The 14,724-nt window shown below is 39.2% G+C and overlaps 1 protein-coding gene across 2 annotated transcripts; it reads left to right on the top strand.

Annotated features, from left to right (window-relative positions):
• Positions 1 to 4,116: 4,116 nt before the first annotated feature.
• Positions 4,117 to 14,626, top strand: LOC119887269 (5-hydroxytryptamine receptor 3A-like). 2 transcript variants are annotated; one of them, XM_038698142.1, is made up of 10 exons: positions 4,117 to 4,583; positions 6,082 to 6,180; positions 6,960 to 7,123; positions 7,403 to 7,447; positions 7,615 to 7,724; positions 8,185 to 8,354; positions 10,643 to 10,803; positions 11,633 to 11,843; positions 13,170 to 13,460; positions 13,937 to 14,626. In XM_038698142.1, the coding sequence occupies exons 2-10, from the start codon at positions 6,126 to 6,128 to the stop codon at positions 14,152 to 14,154; spliced, it is 1,425 nt and encodes a 474-aa protein (XP_038554070.1). In that variant the 5' UTR covers positions 4,117 to 4,583; positions 6,082 to 6,125; the 3' UTR covers positions 14,155 to 14,626. The 2 variants fall into 2 exon arrangements, with proteins under 2 accessions (XP_038554070.1, XP_038554071.1); XM_038698143.1 differs by lacking the exon at positions 4,117 to 4,583 and having other exon boundaries at positions 5,826 to 6,180.
• Positions 14,627 to 14,724: the final 98 nt, after the last annotated feature.

Here is a 14,724-nt window from a genome sequence, read left to right as displayed (position 1 = left end):
TATCTGTCTTTACATTCTGAGGAATGTTGAAACGTCTTAACTTCAAAAAGAGAAATCTGTGTGGATCGCTGGTGTAGGTATCGCATTGAACATTACATCACGGCAGTTGTGTGTGGCGTCGCTATGACGAAGCTACGTACTATCTCTGGGTACTATCTGCAATGGAAAACGGAGCAGGGCCGAGTAGAGTTGAGTCTATTGATTTGCGCTATGGTAGCATTTTTCAGCAAGGCAGCATAGATCATCAGAACACCGGCAACAGTTCAACGTTTAACCTAAAAGACGGTGCAACTCCAACTCTGTTTGGGCCTGGAAATTCACAATCACAACCTGTAAATATGCTTTATTGGTTGTGAATTATATTTAAAATAAACACGGCAATGTAAATTCACAGACTGTTCAAGTGCTGAGTTGTTGTAAACGTTGGCTAACACAGCTAAAGTTATAACTATAATGCTAATGTTACACCTGATGTGAAAGCAACTGAGCAAATGTTCAAATTGTTTGGCCAATTTTTATGTAAAATTGAGTTGAAATATGGTTGTTTTTGTAGTGGTTTATGGTAAGATGTGGAACAATGATGTGTGGTTGTGGACTTATGGTGCGTTCCATTTGACATGGGAAGTTGGAATTTCCGAGTTCAAAGGGAACGCCCCCTTAAGTCGGAATCCCGACTTCGGGGATTCCGTAACACGATGGGGGACCTTTCTTTCAATTTGCGTTCCGTGTGACTTTGCCGGTTAACAATTTTTTTTTTCGAAACTACAATAACTTTGTCATGTCACCATTCACAGGTTAACAACGTAGCCCATATGATTTATATTGAAATGTTGTATTTGTGAATGTAACATTTTTCATATAGGCTAAGTTAAAGAGGTTCAAATAAATAGGCTTTTCTTTACAATGAATATCAATCTTTTCATAAAAGAATATAATATTTTTTTTCGTAAATATATAAAGTCATGTTTTTAAAGAAATATTCGACACAAACACAAAATGAATGACAAATGCTTTCAGTTTTGTTATTGCAAAAAACACACTTTTCCTCAACATCAATCCTAAATCTTAATACCACTGTTGTTTATTTGATACACGTATTATAGCAGTGAGTGTAGCGGTAACATCAGATCCTATTTATGCTGGGGAGAGAGGGTAGTTCGTCCGAAAGTTGTCGCTGTATTTAAACCCTATGTGGGTTAGGGAGATTGATTTGGCCTGGAGGATGCCATTGACCAGAGTTCACTCCGTGTCGGAGTGGAAGTGGCGAGGGTCTAGTTTCGGAAAGGCCCCGGAAGTCGGGAGAATCGCACTACCCGGACTTCGTGACTGTCGTGGTATCAACAGTTAGTGAAAGCTCTAGTTTATACTGTTTATTAGCACTTCTGTGTACTTGTATCTCATAGAAATGTTCGTACACAAAGTGCTGTCCAATAGCTGTATGTGGTCATGTTGCTACAGTGTTGAGTAAATACCGCACAATGCGTTTTTTTTAATCAACCAGCATATCAATAGCTAACCTGGCTAGTTGTAAACAACGGCTGGCTGAGTGAGGTTTTCTGACTTGTTAACCGGAACGCCATCAACCTCCGACTTCCGAGGTAAATGGAACGCACCATTATACCATCTGCTAGGTTACGGTTGCAGTCTGAAGCAGCTTTGATTTGGATCACACTACCTTGTTTCTTAAGACCTGCCCTTCTCTGCTAGCATGGTTACAACTTCAATAACAAAAAATAGTTTTTACCTCATTGATGTATTTGCCACCTAAAATGTGCAAAGACAACTTTATAGTTATCTTTACACACTTTCTTGCCATCATGGCACTGTGATGGTTTAGTTAACTGAAGGCCGCAGTGTGCAAGCTAGTAAAAGGGAAAATTGATATTTGTTGAGAGATATTTCTCATTTTATCAGTGGATGTGATGTATGCCTTATATGAAAAATACACCTGTTTTATCAGTAAAGTGAGGCTACAAAAGACAAAAGTTTCAAGTGCCTGTTGTTTCAAACTCTTGATTGGAAAGTCCAACCTACAGATTTTAACACCTGTTAGGTAACAGTTTATGGGGTTTGAATTGTCCCATTGTAGGGATGTGTCACTGATTATTTTAGCCTCTTTTCAGACTGAAGTCTGGGGAAATGACCCTTACTTCATTAAAACAGGATGAGGGGCAACATCTTGCTCCAGTCTGTCCAGTCAGTCCAGCTGGTTCGGGATGTTCTGCCTGTGTTTCGGGATCATAAATGGCTGAACCAAAACTGTGTTTACTAGCTGGAGCGGCTTTGTTTTGGATCACACTTCCTTGTTTGCCAGGACCTGCGCTACTCTGCTTCTGATTGCCTAGTAGTTACCTAGGTACTGCGCATAATCCCACCAAAAATCTTATAGAAGTGAGATTTTCCCTTGGTAGCTCAGTGAAACACACAGGGTGAAAAGAGGTGCTGCAGCAATGTGCAGCATGTCGAAAAAAAATGGAACCATGCAAACCTGTTCTGGTACAACTCCTAAATGAAATTATTAACCTGAAAATTAGTATATTATGACCACTAAGTTTTCCCATTAGTCAACAGTCTGAACAGTAAACTAAACATCAAATTTCAGTGCCCCATGTCGTTATTTTCCAAGCTACTAGCCATTGTATACCATTGAGGCTTTCGTCATACGGAAGTGGGCGTGGTTTCATATCAACTGGATTGGTAAAATGATCAGTGGCATGGGGTGGGGTAAAGCCAAGTCAGAGGGGATGTCCTTTTTGGAGGGCAATTATCTAATGCATTGTGCTATTACAGTGCAGGGTATAATTTAAAAAAAAATTTAATCAAACTTTAAAGATGCGCACTATCTGTTATCAATACACACGCTGAAAGTTGCATTTATCGAGACTTGCGCTCTCTCTCGCTCACTCTCTCTCACCCCAAATAGCATACATAGCCCGTGGCTTATGGTGCAGGTTAAGAATAAAAGAAGCATTCACAAGCTCAATCAGAAGACGATTGAAGACATTTGCATAGTAGCAGTGGTGCATGTATCAAATAGGCCTAGATACTTCTTAATGCTTGGCCAAATGTTCACAATATCACTGAAGACTAACAACCGAATACCCGACCAACAGAGTAAAAACTATTATTCAGGTAGCCTAACCTGGCCCAGTGCCCTGTGGCAGGTGCTGTCTGTGGTGCTCATTATCTATGCGTACACAACCATAGTAAAAACAATAAGGTTACTTCAACTGACTATTCATTCACAGCTAAATTCAGGCAAGCAAACAAAACAAACAATATGACCACATTAAGAATCGCACAAATAGCTGCAGTTCAGTTAAGTTCAGAGAGAGAAGGAGGTGTCATTTCACTCACCCTATTTGAAAAGGAAGGGCATTCTCCTGTCTGTCATGATGGCGAAGTGATCAATAACCAAGTTATAAAATTTCCCACTGGCTTTTTGTCCTCCGCAATAATAGGATCAGTTGAAGTTTGGCGCTACACTGTACGGATATAGTTTTCCTCATTGAACGTCCAAAACCCCCTTTTTCTCTCCACGCCCAGCTCCAGTTTTGGCGTTGGTCTTCCGTCAGATTTAATCTTAAATTGCTGCTGTAGTAGTAGTTTAGTAAAACTATTAATTATAACTAGGAATGTAAACGGTTAATCGATTATCGATTACTTGTCATTACAAGAATTTGCTCGATTAAATTAAATTAATTGTTGGCTAATTGAACAATGCGAACGTTACACAAGATTCTCGCAGGCGGCGAGAGACCCGACACCAAATTGGGGGCGGAAAAAAGAAACCAAACATGAGGCGGTCAAAACGGAGTGGAGTGTGGAAGCATTTCAAATTAATTGATGATGACAAAGACTCTCAATGCAAACTTTGCGGTTCTACGATTAAGTACAACAGCTCTACGAGTTTGCTAAGATACCACCTTCATAACTTGCATACAGCCGTGTTGCAGGGAGGAAGTCTGTCGCGTTCACAACCTACAATCGCTGCTTTGGTGGGAAGGCGAGTATGTGACCACAGGAAAGCGGAGGGCATTACTCAGAGGATTTGCGGCATGATCGAAAAAGATATGATGCCAGTTAGCACCACTGATGGTGAGGGATTTCGGAGTTAATACACTTCATGGAGCCAGGATATAATATCCCTTCTCGAACTACCCACTTGGAAACACGCTACAAAAACGAGAAGGCTGAGCTAAAAACACAGTTAGCCGCGGCTAATGTGGCTCTGACGACAGATTGTTGGACGTCACTGACTTCAGAAAGCTACATTACAATCACTTGTCCTACACTGAAAACGACTGGCAGGTAAAGTCAGCAGTCCTTCTCACGGAGAGCCTCTCAGAGAGACATATAGCTGATAATTTAGCTGACAAACTCAACCAGGCTGTGGAGTCATGGGGACTCCCCGGGCATGTAATAGCCTGTGTGCATGACAACGCTCGGAACATCGTCTCAGCAAACAACCCCGCACGAGTCAGTTGGAAATCAGTTTCTTGCTTTGCACATACTTTAAATCTGGCCGTCAACAACGGATTCGCTGCTGCTGGTGTCAACCGAGTAATTGCAGCTGCTGGCAGGTTGGTCAAACACTTAAACTACAATAAAACATCAATAGAGCAATATAACATGCATTTTTACTCAGTATATAAGCAATATTTTGTTATTTATGTTAAAGACACTATTGATTGAAAATAGCCGCTTATCAGTTAATCATTAATCAGTCGATAAGGTCAATCAACTAATGATTAATGAATTAATTGATAATTTGCATCTCTAATTATAACTAAAAACTCCAAATCTCCACCCTCCATAACTGCACCAGCTAAAGCTGCTAACAGCTCCCGTTATTTCATCTGAATGACGTTGATCGCATGCTGTGATTTGTTTGGCATGAAGCCAGACAGCGGCTGGCTTCCCTTGGCATCATCCTGACTAATCACAGTTAAGCAGTGGCCTCATCTGATTGGTATATTGAGAGTGCGTAGATCTTGTCAATTATGAGAAAAAAAACAATATTTGAGACTTAGTAGCAGTAAATTCAAGCAGTTGTAGTTTTTGCCTTGTGTTTGTGCTCAAAGAAGAAAACTAATCATTTATGAGAGAATATCCTACAGGTGAGCAACTCTCATTGCATGAATTCACATATTCATTTGTGGATGTGCAAGTTTTGTCAGTGACTTCAAACTTCTTGATACCGGTGTGTGAATGTGTTTTGCACCACCTTCACTGCCACAAGTATAGCAAAAATGTGAGTGTATGAGTTTATTAATTTGTAATTTGTAGCATAGGATTTGTACATCAGCAAGAAGTAAATGTTGTTTTTGTGGGTTTGCAGCTCCTAAAAGCATTTCTTCTCTGTGACTTCAAAATTACTGATACACATATGTGACTATTTTCTACAACTACAAATTCCACTGTCACAGGTGCTTAGTTGTTTTGCTCCAATAACACCTTCATTCAGATTGTAACTCCCATTTGGACGTGTAGGTGCTGAAAAAAAAAATAGTAACGAGTTGTTACCAGAGGTGTAAAACAACATGTCCTGTATGTGCTTATGATCTGGCAATAACACAGTTCTGTGTTTTTCATTTCTGTTCATTTTTATCTATTTTTTATTTATCTTATTATCTTATCTTATTTTTTATCTTTTTTCACTTATATCTATATCTATATCTATATCTTATATATATATATATACATACATACATATATACACACATATATACACATACACACACACAAACACAGGACATATTCTGCCTGTAAACGTGTTTGTGATATAAAAGTTTGAACTTGAGGTTAGTACTGAAAGAAAAAAACATACATTTAATAGTTAATGGGGCAAAAATATATATACCTATTTTAATTGGTCCTGTGTTGTCTTCATTTGAAGAGTTATAGTCTGCATGTAGTTATGCTATGGGTTGGGCTGGAGTTGGGCATGTAGTGGTTGTGGTTAGAGTTAGGGGAAGTCTCCAGAGAATTAATTTCTACATCCTGCTAAGTGACAAAGACAAATGTGTGTGTGTGCATTTACACTGCAGTAGGAACTATCTTTGCTTTACACACAATTAGATTGGTGGTTGTGGAGGATATTTGGTTCATCAGAAACATCCACCATGAGTCTGTCTCAGCAGAGCATCTGCATCATCTCAAGTTTACTCTTAAATTCAGGTAATGATAACCTATTTTTATTCACTACTTTATTGCTTTTTGTTATGTATGCATTTTGTTTTCCAGACTAATGCATGTTTAGCTCTGCAACTGAACATCCCTCTTGCTACTCATGTGAATAGCAGCACTGTTATTATTTTAGTATTAGTTATTGTACAGTCAGACTGTATTGTAACACTCCAATGATCTAGCACTCTAGCAAATCTTTATATACTATTATTGTATGTAAGCATGTATAAATGAAGAACAAACCCTGAAAACATTCTTCTATCAAGTATCAATCCACTGTATTACAAATTTGTGATCAATTATGTTTTGTGTTGAATTCAAAATAAAGGAATATTTTAGGTAATTTGAGTTGTAAATTATGATAAGAAGAACATGTTGAAGTAATTAAAGGATGTCATCTACTATCTTACAGTATTAGCTGTGCCATGTGAAATCATATCAAGATAATATTACTCAATAATATATATAATAATAATAATTACTCAAGATTTTTGGCTTCCAGTTTAATGAAACATGACTATTGAAAGCTCTTTTTTGTTCCATGTCCAAATAATTATGATTTCCAGATTTATAATAATCTGTGTAGTAACCTTGTTTGTAAGCAAACCGGTAAATGAAAAGTACAGCATTTTGTTTGTTTAGTATAGCTTTATATTTAGAAAACAGCTCTTCATTTTCATTGATAATGGGAAAGTTTAATTGTTTAAAAGTGCAATTAAGATGTAATAAATGCAAAAATAAAGTGTTTTATAAACTTTCTCTATCGTCAGTGTCTCTATGTTTTAGTAAACTGTCCTGCAAACAAGGCCACAGTGGTCCAACCTATGAATCCATGCAGGCTGTGTTTGACCTACAATCCTTCAGGCCAGCAGTGAACCTCAGCAATCCCACCATAACCAACATCTCCTTCACTCTGTATGCTGTCCTGGGGGTGGTGAGTTCATCGATTAGCAATCTAAGAAAAATACAAAGAGCACCTGAATCCAGATTCAGAACCTCCACTATAGCTGACATAGGGAATGTCAGGCAATTTAAATGTAGATCAACATATGTTGGCTCTAATAAAATTGTCAAAATATGTGCATGCATCACTTGAATTCATGTGACATTATGTATTGTTATTAATCATTGCATTTTTGACTTAACTCTAACCTGGTCTAAGAGGTACCAATCAGCTTCACGTGAGGTTTACTTGTTGTTTACTGTATTTCAGAATGAAAAAACACAGATACTCACTACTTTCTTATGGCTGAGACTGGTAAGTAGCATGGAAAGAAATAATAGACTTTCAATAAATTTTATGGAATCCGATACATATGTATCATGTGTCTGTAACCACAGCAGGAACCGCTTTAGAGATTAAAATACAAGCAGACATTGTGGTTTTCTATTGCAAGTTTAACATTGATGACTAATTAACTGCAGTACTGGCACCATGAGTTCCTAGTTTGGGACCCTGATGAGTGTGACGGCGTCACCAGGATTTCTCTCCCTGTGAGTCGGCTCTGGTCTCCGGACATCATTGTGTATGAGTTGTAAGTTCTCCAACTGTAAAAGCTTTTGTTCCTTTTTGATGGATTGTTGAGAGTTTTGTACTCACCCCCTAATTCAGTGGTCCATTCAGAAGCCAAAAAATGCAAAAGCTGCACCCCAGGTTAGCAAAATAGCGTTGCTTGCATCAGAGCACTTTTGTTTTTTTTTTGTCACCACATGAATCATATTTATGCAACTTAAGGACCGCTCAAAATCCATGACCCCTTTAAGTGGCTCGATGCGCCCCAGTTGAGAAAGACGGCTCTAGTTAAACATGTTTTAAAATTCACCATGCGAAGTTGAGGGAGCAGAAAAATTGTATGAATTGTGAAAGTGATTTTACTTCTGTTTGTTTCCCCATGGAGTCTCATTGAATTAACCATCTCATTCATCTCTTCTGTCACTGTGTTTCTGTTTATTTTTTTAACTTCATCCTGACTTCTCCACATTCAACCCTCCCAGTGTGGATGATGATGTTTCCCAAGCGTGTCCTTACGTCTACTTGAACTACACAGGTCGCATCCGCTGGGACCGGATGCTTAGGCTTGTCTCAGCCTGCAACCTGGAGATCTTCAGCTTTCCTTTTGACGTGCAGAATTGCACATTTACATTTGGCTCCTACATGCACACCAGTAAGACATTTACACAGTCATAAACTCACCAAGTCATTCGCTACGCTTAACACTGAGTGCACAATTATTAGGCAAGTAAGTATTCCGATTCCGATTATTATTTCTATGCACAATTTCTCCAAACCACATACAGTGGGTACGGAAAGTATTCAGACCCCTTTAAATTTTTCACTCTTTGTTTCATTGCAGCCATTTTCCAAAAATCAAAAAAGTTCATTTTATTTCTCAGTAATGTACACTCAGCACCCCATCTTGACTGAAAAAAACAGAAATGTAGAAATTTTTGCTAAACTGAAATATCACATGGTCATAAGTATTCAGACCCTTTGCTCAGTATTTAGTAGAAGCACCCTTTTGATCTAATACAGCCATGAGTCGTTTTGGGAAAGATGCAACAAGTTTTTCACATCTGGATTTGGGTTTCCTCTGCCATTCCTCCTTGCAGATCCTCTCCAGTTCTGTCAGGTTGGATGGTAAACGTTGGTGGACAGCCATTTTCAGGTCTCTCCAGAGATTCTCAATTGGGTTTAAGTCAGGGCTCTGGCTGGGCCATTCAAGAACAGCCACGGAGTTGTTGTGAAGCCACTCCTTCGTTATTTTGTGCTTAGGGTCATTGTCTTGTTGGAAGGTAAACCTTCGGCCCAGTCTGAGGTCCAGAGCACTCTGGAAAAGGTTTTCGTCCAGGATATCCCTGTACTTGGCCGCATTCATCTTTCCCTCGATTGCAACCAGTCGTCCTGTCCCTGCAGCTGAAAAACACCCCCACAGCATGATGCTGCCACCACCATGCTTCACTGTTGAGACTGCATTGGACAGGTGATGAGCAGTGCCTGGTTTTCTCCACACATACCGCTTAGAATTAAGGCCAAAAAGTTCTATCTTGGTCTCATCAGACCAGAGGATCTTATTTATCACCATCTTGGAGTCCTTCAGGTGTTTTTTAGCAAACTCCATGCAGGCTTTCATGTGTCTTGCACTGAGGAGAGGCTTCCGTCGGGCCACTCTGCCATAAAGCCCCGACTGGTGGATTGCTGCAGTGATGGTTGACTTACTACAACTTTCTCCCATCTCCCGACTGCATCTCTGGAGCTCAGCCACAGTGACCTTTGGGTTTTTCTTTACCTCTCTCACCAAGGCTCTTCTCCCCCGATAGCTCAGTTTGGCCGGACGGCCAGCTCTAGGAAGGGTTCTTGTCGTCCCAAACGTCTTCCATTTGAGGATTATGGAGGCCACTGTGCTCTTAGGAACCTTAAGTGCAGCAGAAATTTAACCTTGGCCAGATCTGTGCCTTGCCACAATTCTGTCTCTGAGCTCTTCAGGCAGTTCCTTTGACCTCATGATTCTCATTTGCTCTGACATGCACTGTGAGCTGTAAGGTCTTATATAGACAGGTGTGTGGCTTTCCTAATCAAGTCCAATCAGTATAATCAAACACAGCTGGACTCAAATGAAGGTGTAGAACCACCTGAGTTAAATATGAGTGTCACGGCAAAGGGTCTGAATACTTATGACCATGTGATATTTCAGGGTTTTTTTTTTATACATTTGCAAAAATTTCTACATTTCTGTTTTTTTCTGTCAAGATGGGGTGCTGAGTGTACATTACTGAGAAATAAAATGAACTTTTTTGATTTTTGGAAAATGGCTGCAATGAAACAAAGAGTGAAAAATTTAAAGGGGTCTGAATACTTTCCGTACCAACTGTAAACTTGAATGCTCATTGGAATTAATCATTTTCAGGTGATATGTACAGTATTTGTGTAATGGGGGAGGGTGTGGTGAAAGTGACTCACACCTTGTATCAAGGTGTGCATAATGATTAGGCAGCTTTATTATTTTGTTATTCATTTACCTTGTACCTTCATTACCTCTGGTAAAATGGGCCAAAAACGAGAGTTAAATGCAGTAATGTAACTAAAGTTCAGAAACAGGACCACGCCTCTTTCTTACCAATTGTTGGATCACTGATGGACACAGGGCACCACTTTGACTTCGGGGTCGAGGAGGTCTACTGGTATGGGCAGCTATCATTAAGGATGAGATAGTTGGACCTTTTTAGGTTAAAGATGGACTGAAACTTGACTCCCAAACCTACTGCCAGTTTCTGGTAGATCATTTTTTTCAAGCAGTGGCACAGGAAGAGGAAGAAAGGCCAAAATTGTTATTTAATTATCATTTTATGTTGTTACACTTACTCTAAGAATTGAGAATTAAGTCATTTGATAGGAATTATTTTTGTAATTTAGTTGCCTAATAATTCTGCACACTAATAGCTCTTTCTCTCACAGTAAAGGACTTGAGGGTGAGTCCGGCCCTGACCTTTAAGGAGATGTCTGAAAACTCAAAGCGTTACCTGGAAGCCAGTGGAGAGTGGGAGCTGGTGGACATACTGGGGGAGACCTCCATCCTCCAGTTTGGGGTTGATGAGTTGGACATCATCACCTTCTGGGTGAGGAAAACCCCTGAGTTTACTATTCTTACATCTGCAAATTTAACAGCTGTATGCAAAACATCTGACTATAAGACAGATTGGCCTGCCCCTGCTGCTGAAAAAAATCCTAGAGGAGACACTGGAGCATTATCATCTAAATCAGCAACTACTCTCACACACACACACACACATTATTTATATATAAATATATATATATATATATAAATATCATATTGGAGACTTTAGCAGCTAAAGAAGATTAATATTGGTCTTACATTCAAATAAATGATAATGTTGTCCATAATTACTACATGTGCAAACTGTTTGCTAACAAGTTTGCCGTAACTTAAAAGGTGATGATATGTTGTGTCACAACTTGTTTCTGCTACAAAGGACCAAAATATCATTTTATATATTATATTTAACACAGAACTAACAATACAAAGTACAAATGTTTCCTCAAGAATTATTACTGTTAATTAGTACTCTTTTTAACTTAGTGCATGTATTACATTTGTTACATGTTATCTTAGCCTATATATTGGCGGTGGCTCAGGAGGTACAGCGGGTTGCCCGTTAATTGAAAGAATTGAAAATTCCACAGAGTATGAATGCCTGTGAATGCTCAATGCAATATAGTGTAAATGCTGGGTCGCAAAAACACTAGACAGGAGCTATACAAATACGGAGTATTTACATTTACATTTCCCTCCTTAGATAGTAAAGATAGTTTGTTATATGTTATGATAAGTAGTCTACCATGAACTTTGTTAGATGAAGGTTATTATTATTGATGTCCTGTACAGTAAATGTGTTGAGATTCTTCAAACTGACTCTTGTTCACTAGGTGGTCATAAAACGCCGGCCAATTCTCTACGTGGTCAACCTGCTGATCCCCAGCTCCTTCCTCATGCTCATCGACATCCTGTCCTTCTACCTGCCCCCCCATAGTGTCGACCGCGCCACCTTTAAGATGACCCTCATCCTGGGCTACACCGTCTTCCTGCTCATCATGAACAACCTGCTGCCCAGCACAGCAAACGGCACGCCCATCATAGGTCAGAAGTGGTGACCCCCACCACAAGCCGTTTTCTTAAAGCTGCACTTATCATGTTTTCATTTAACCAATATTATCAAATGACTGTGTGGAATTTGAAAGACATCGCACATGTATGTAAATGTGTAAAAAGTCTGTTTGCCAACATGTTAGATATTATAAGTCTATCAGGTGATAATTTGCAGTGTTGTGTTTTCTGTTGCCCCAAAGTGGCCAAAAAATCTATTAACGCAGTTTTAAGTTTTTCCCCTTTGCTTTTGTGATTTTGCCAAACTATATAACTGTCTAACTATCTGACAATGCAACTACCAATTAACATAGATACAAATAACTGAAAGTAATCAAATAGTCAGAATGAAAATGGTCAGCATATCAATTTTTACATCCCAAAATTGTCATGACCCAAGTAATTCTGGTATTCTGTTCTCAACACAATGGTGGGAACTACAAATTAATTATAAAGAACATACAGTGTAATATATTTTGAACCTATTTAGTTTTATCAATATGGTAAACAATTTTTAGAAATTATGAATTGAAACCACACATGGGGTCTTTCACTTTAGATTTCTGCAGTAGATGCTGTACCTGTCAATTAAAAAAGAAGTAATCTTTTGACACAGTGCTACTTGGAGTCACCACAATGAGTAAAGGTAGCACCAAAACATACATACTTAAATTATTGTGCTGCATAACTATTATTGTTTTCTTATTTGGGACCACAGAAATGTAATTACTTTTTATGGACTGCTGAAAGGGCCAGAGACATTTTGCAGGACTAGGTCTGCCATGCTACAATAATACACTACAAAACAGCATACAGTAGTTAATTTTTTGTAATACATCAACACATCACGTCTTGTGCACATGCTCCATCATAGAGAAGGAAACTAGATTTTCCCATGCATCCCACACAGGTGCAACACAAATGATTAAAAATAAGAATCTGTTAAATAACTGAGTTGTTAAAGTGACCCATGCCCTTGATCGATGGTGACTTTCAATGAACACAAATACTAAAAATTCCATTTTGACAATACAGATAGGTAAGCAAATTAATTAAAACAGAGTCTTCACACTTTTGCTGGTGAGGCAATACAATATTTTTTATACTGTATTATGTTCTTGAACGTGAGTTTTGAAAGCTGGAAATCTGAGAAATTTGTAAAAGACTGAGACTGAGTCACTGAGTAAATTGAACTGACCAACAACTCTATCTGCTCCCTGCAGATACATTATGGCTGTCTTCTGGTACTGAGGAAATAAGTTTTCCATTTGACATGTTTAATGTGTACCCTTTGATCTCTCAATCTATCCTTCAAACTAGGTATCTATTTCTCTGTGTGTCTGGCCCTCATGGTCATCAGTCTACTGGAGACAGTCGTCATTACCAATGTCCTCCACCACAGCTCCATGAAATATCAAGAGGTCCCACACTGGATAAGGGTGGTTGTGCTCAAATACATCGCCAACCTCATCTGCTACCGATGGTCGGAGGATGTCCAGCCCCTGTCTATACCACAGAAGGATAAAACTGACAGCTCAAATGGTGTTTCAGGGCCGTGGATCATCCAACCAGCAAGCCAGACACCTGACCAGCACCCAGCCAGCACCGGAGGTAATTAAACAGATTTAAATGACAAACATTACTTTGCCAACTGGAGCTGCCCAGTGGCCTGACCTTGAAAATACTGGAGGTTATATATAAACACAGAAATAATAATAATGACATGCCTATAACAGTGAATCATCAGTTGAACACTTTTCGAAAAGGATGTGGAGAGTAAAAGCAACAGCGGTGCCAGTGGTAATCAGAGCCCTGGGGGCTGTGACACCCAAACTGGGAGAGTGACTCCAGCCAAGAGTGCAGTACTAGGAACAGCTAAGAGACTGCACAGAATGCTGAAACTGTGCCTCTGGCAGAGGACCTGAGCTTTTTTGAATTTATACACACACACACACACACTGAGTTTATATAAGTATACTGTATATAACGTCTGAATACATGGAATGAAAGTTTGAGTCAAGCAGCTATAACAGTTACAGCTCACTCGGTGTAGACTGTCATCCCTTCTATTGCTGATCTCCTGCCAGGTACAGCTGCTCTGCCTGAGCTGCAACAGATCTGTCAATATCTAGGAGACCTTCGTGACCACCTCACCAAGCTGCAGAAGGAGAACGAGCTGCAGGACAAGTGGTGCCACGTAGGATATGTCCTCGACTACCTGCTCTTTCGCATCTATCTGCTGCTCATCTCCTGTTATGCCCTGGTCATCATCTTCATGTGGTGCGTCTGGATCAACCAGTCCTAACTAGACATCGGTCAGCTGTGAATGATTGCTAGGATCAATTCTTAGGATGTCTAAATGACAAATTCAAAAGCAAGAAGTAGTAGTAGTAGTGGCAAAACAAAGCCTCTGCCACCATTTATTAGTAGGTGTTGTTTCTGTAGTGTTTGTTCAAATTTTTTCTGTTTGATTTTGCTTAGAAAACCATGTTTATGCAATTTTGCTAGTTTTGTATCCAAGAGGATGGACCAATAACTAAGTACAATATAATGGTTTAGGGACAATAACTGTATATTCTTTATTGTCATCACCATCATCATTAACAAAAAAAAAATTCTATTCCTATGTGTTATTTGCTGCTGTTGATAAGATAACTAATCCCCAAACACAGTTAGTCTCTGATATTTTCTCTGTCAAAATGTTATTATTTTGCATCTTTCTTCAAGGACAAAATCTAAAATATCAGAGTGACCCCAAATTCCTCGATTTCAAAACAATGGAAGAGACCACTACACCACCACAGAGATCCTGTACAATCCAAAGAAGGTTAAAGTTAAGGGCAACTGGACTGGTTGACCATACGCGTCTGGAGTT

This window comes from Micropterus salmoides, unplaced genomic scaffold (assembly GCF_014851395.1).
Source record: "Micropterus salmoides isolate LMB-PRFRI ecotype aquatic unplaced genomic scaffold, ASM1485139v1 Ms_hic_scaffold_4101, whole genome shotgun sequence".
In the NCBI taxonomy this organism is placed as follows: Eukaryota; Metazoa; Chordata; class Actinopteri; order Centrarchiformes; family Centrarchidae; genus Micropterus; species Micropterus salmoides.
Note: the sequence above shows the minus strand (reverse complement) of the source record. Positions and strands in the feature narration are given on the sequence as shown.

Excerpts from the sequence above, each read along its gene's own strand:
- LOC119887269 (XM_038698142.1), top strand. The coding sequence starts at position 6,126 with ATGAGTCTGTCTCAGCAGAGCATCTGCATCATCTCAAGTTTACTCTTA. Across the intron at positions 6,181-6,959 it reads AAGTTTACTCTTAAATTCAG|TGTCTCTATGTTTTAGTAAA; the intron begins GTAATGATAACC and ends CTCTATCGTCAG. Across the intron at positions 8,355-10,642 it reads TGGCTCCTACATGCACACCA|TAAAGGACTTGAGGGTGAGT; the intron begins GTAAGACATTTA and ends TTTCTCTCACAG.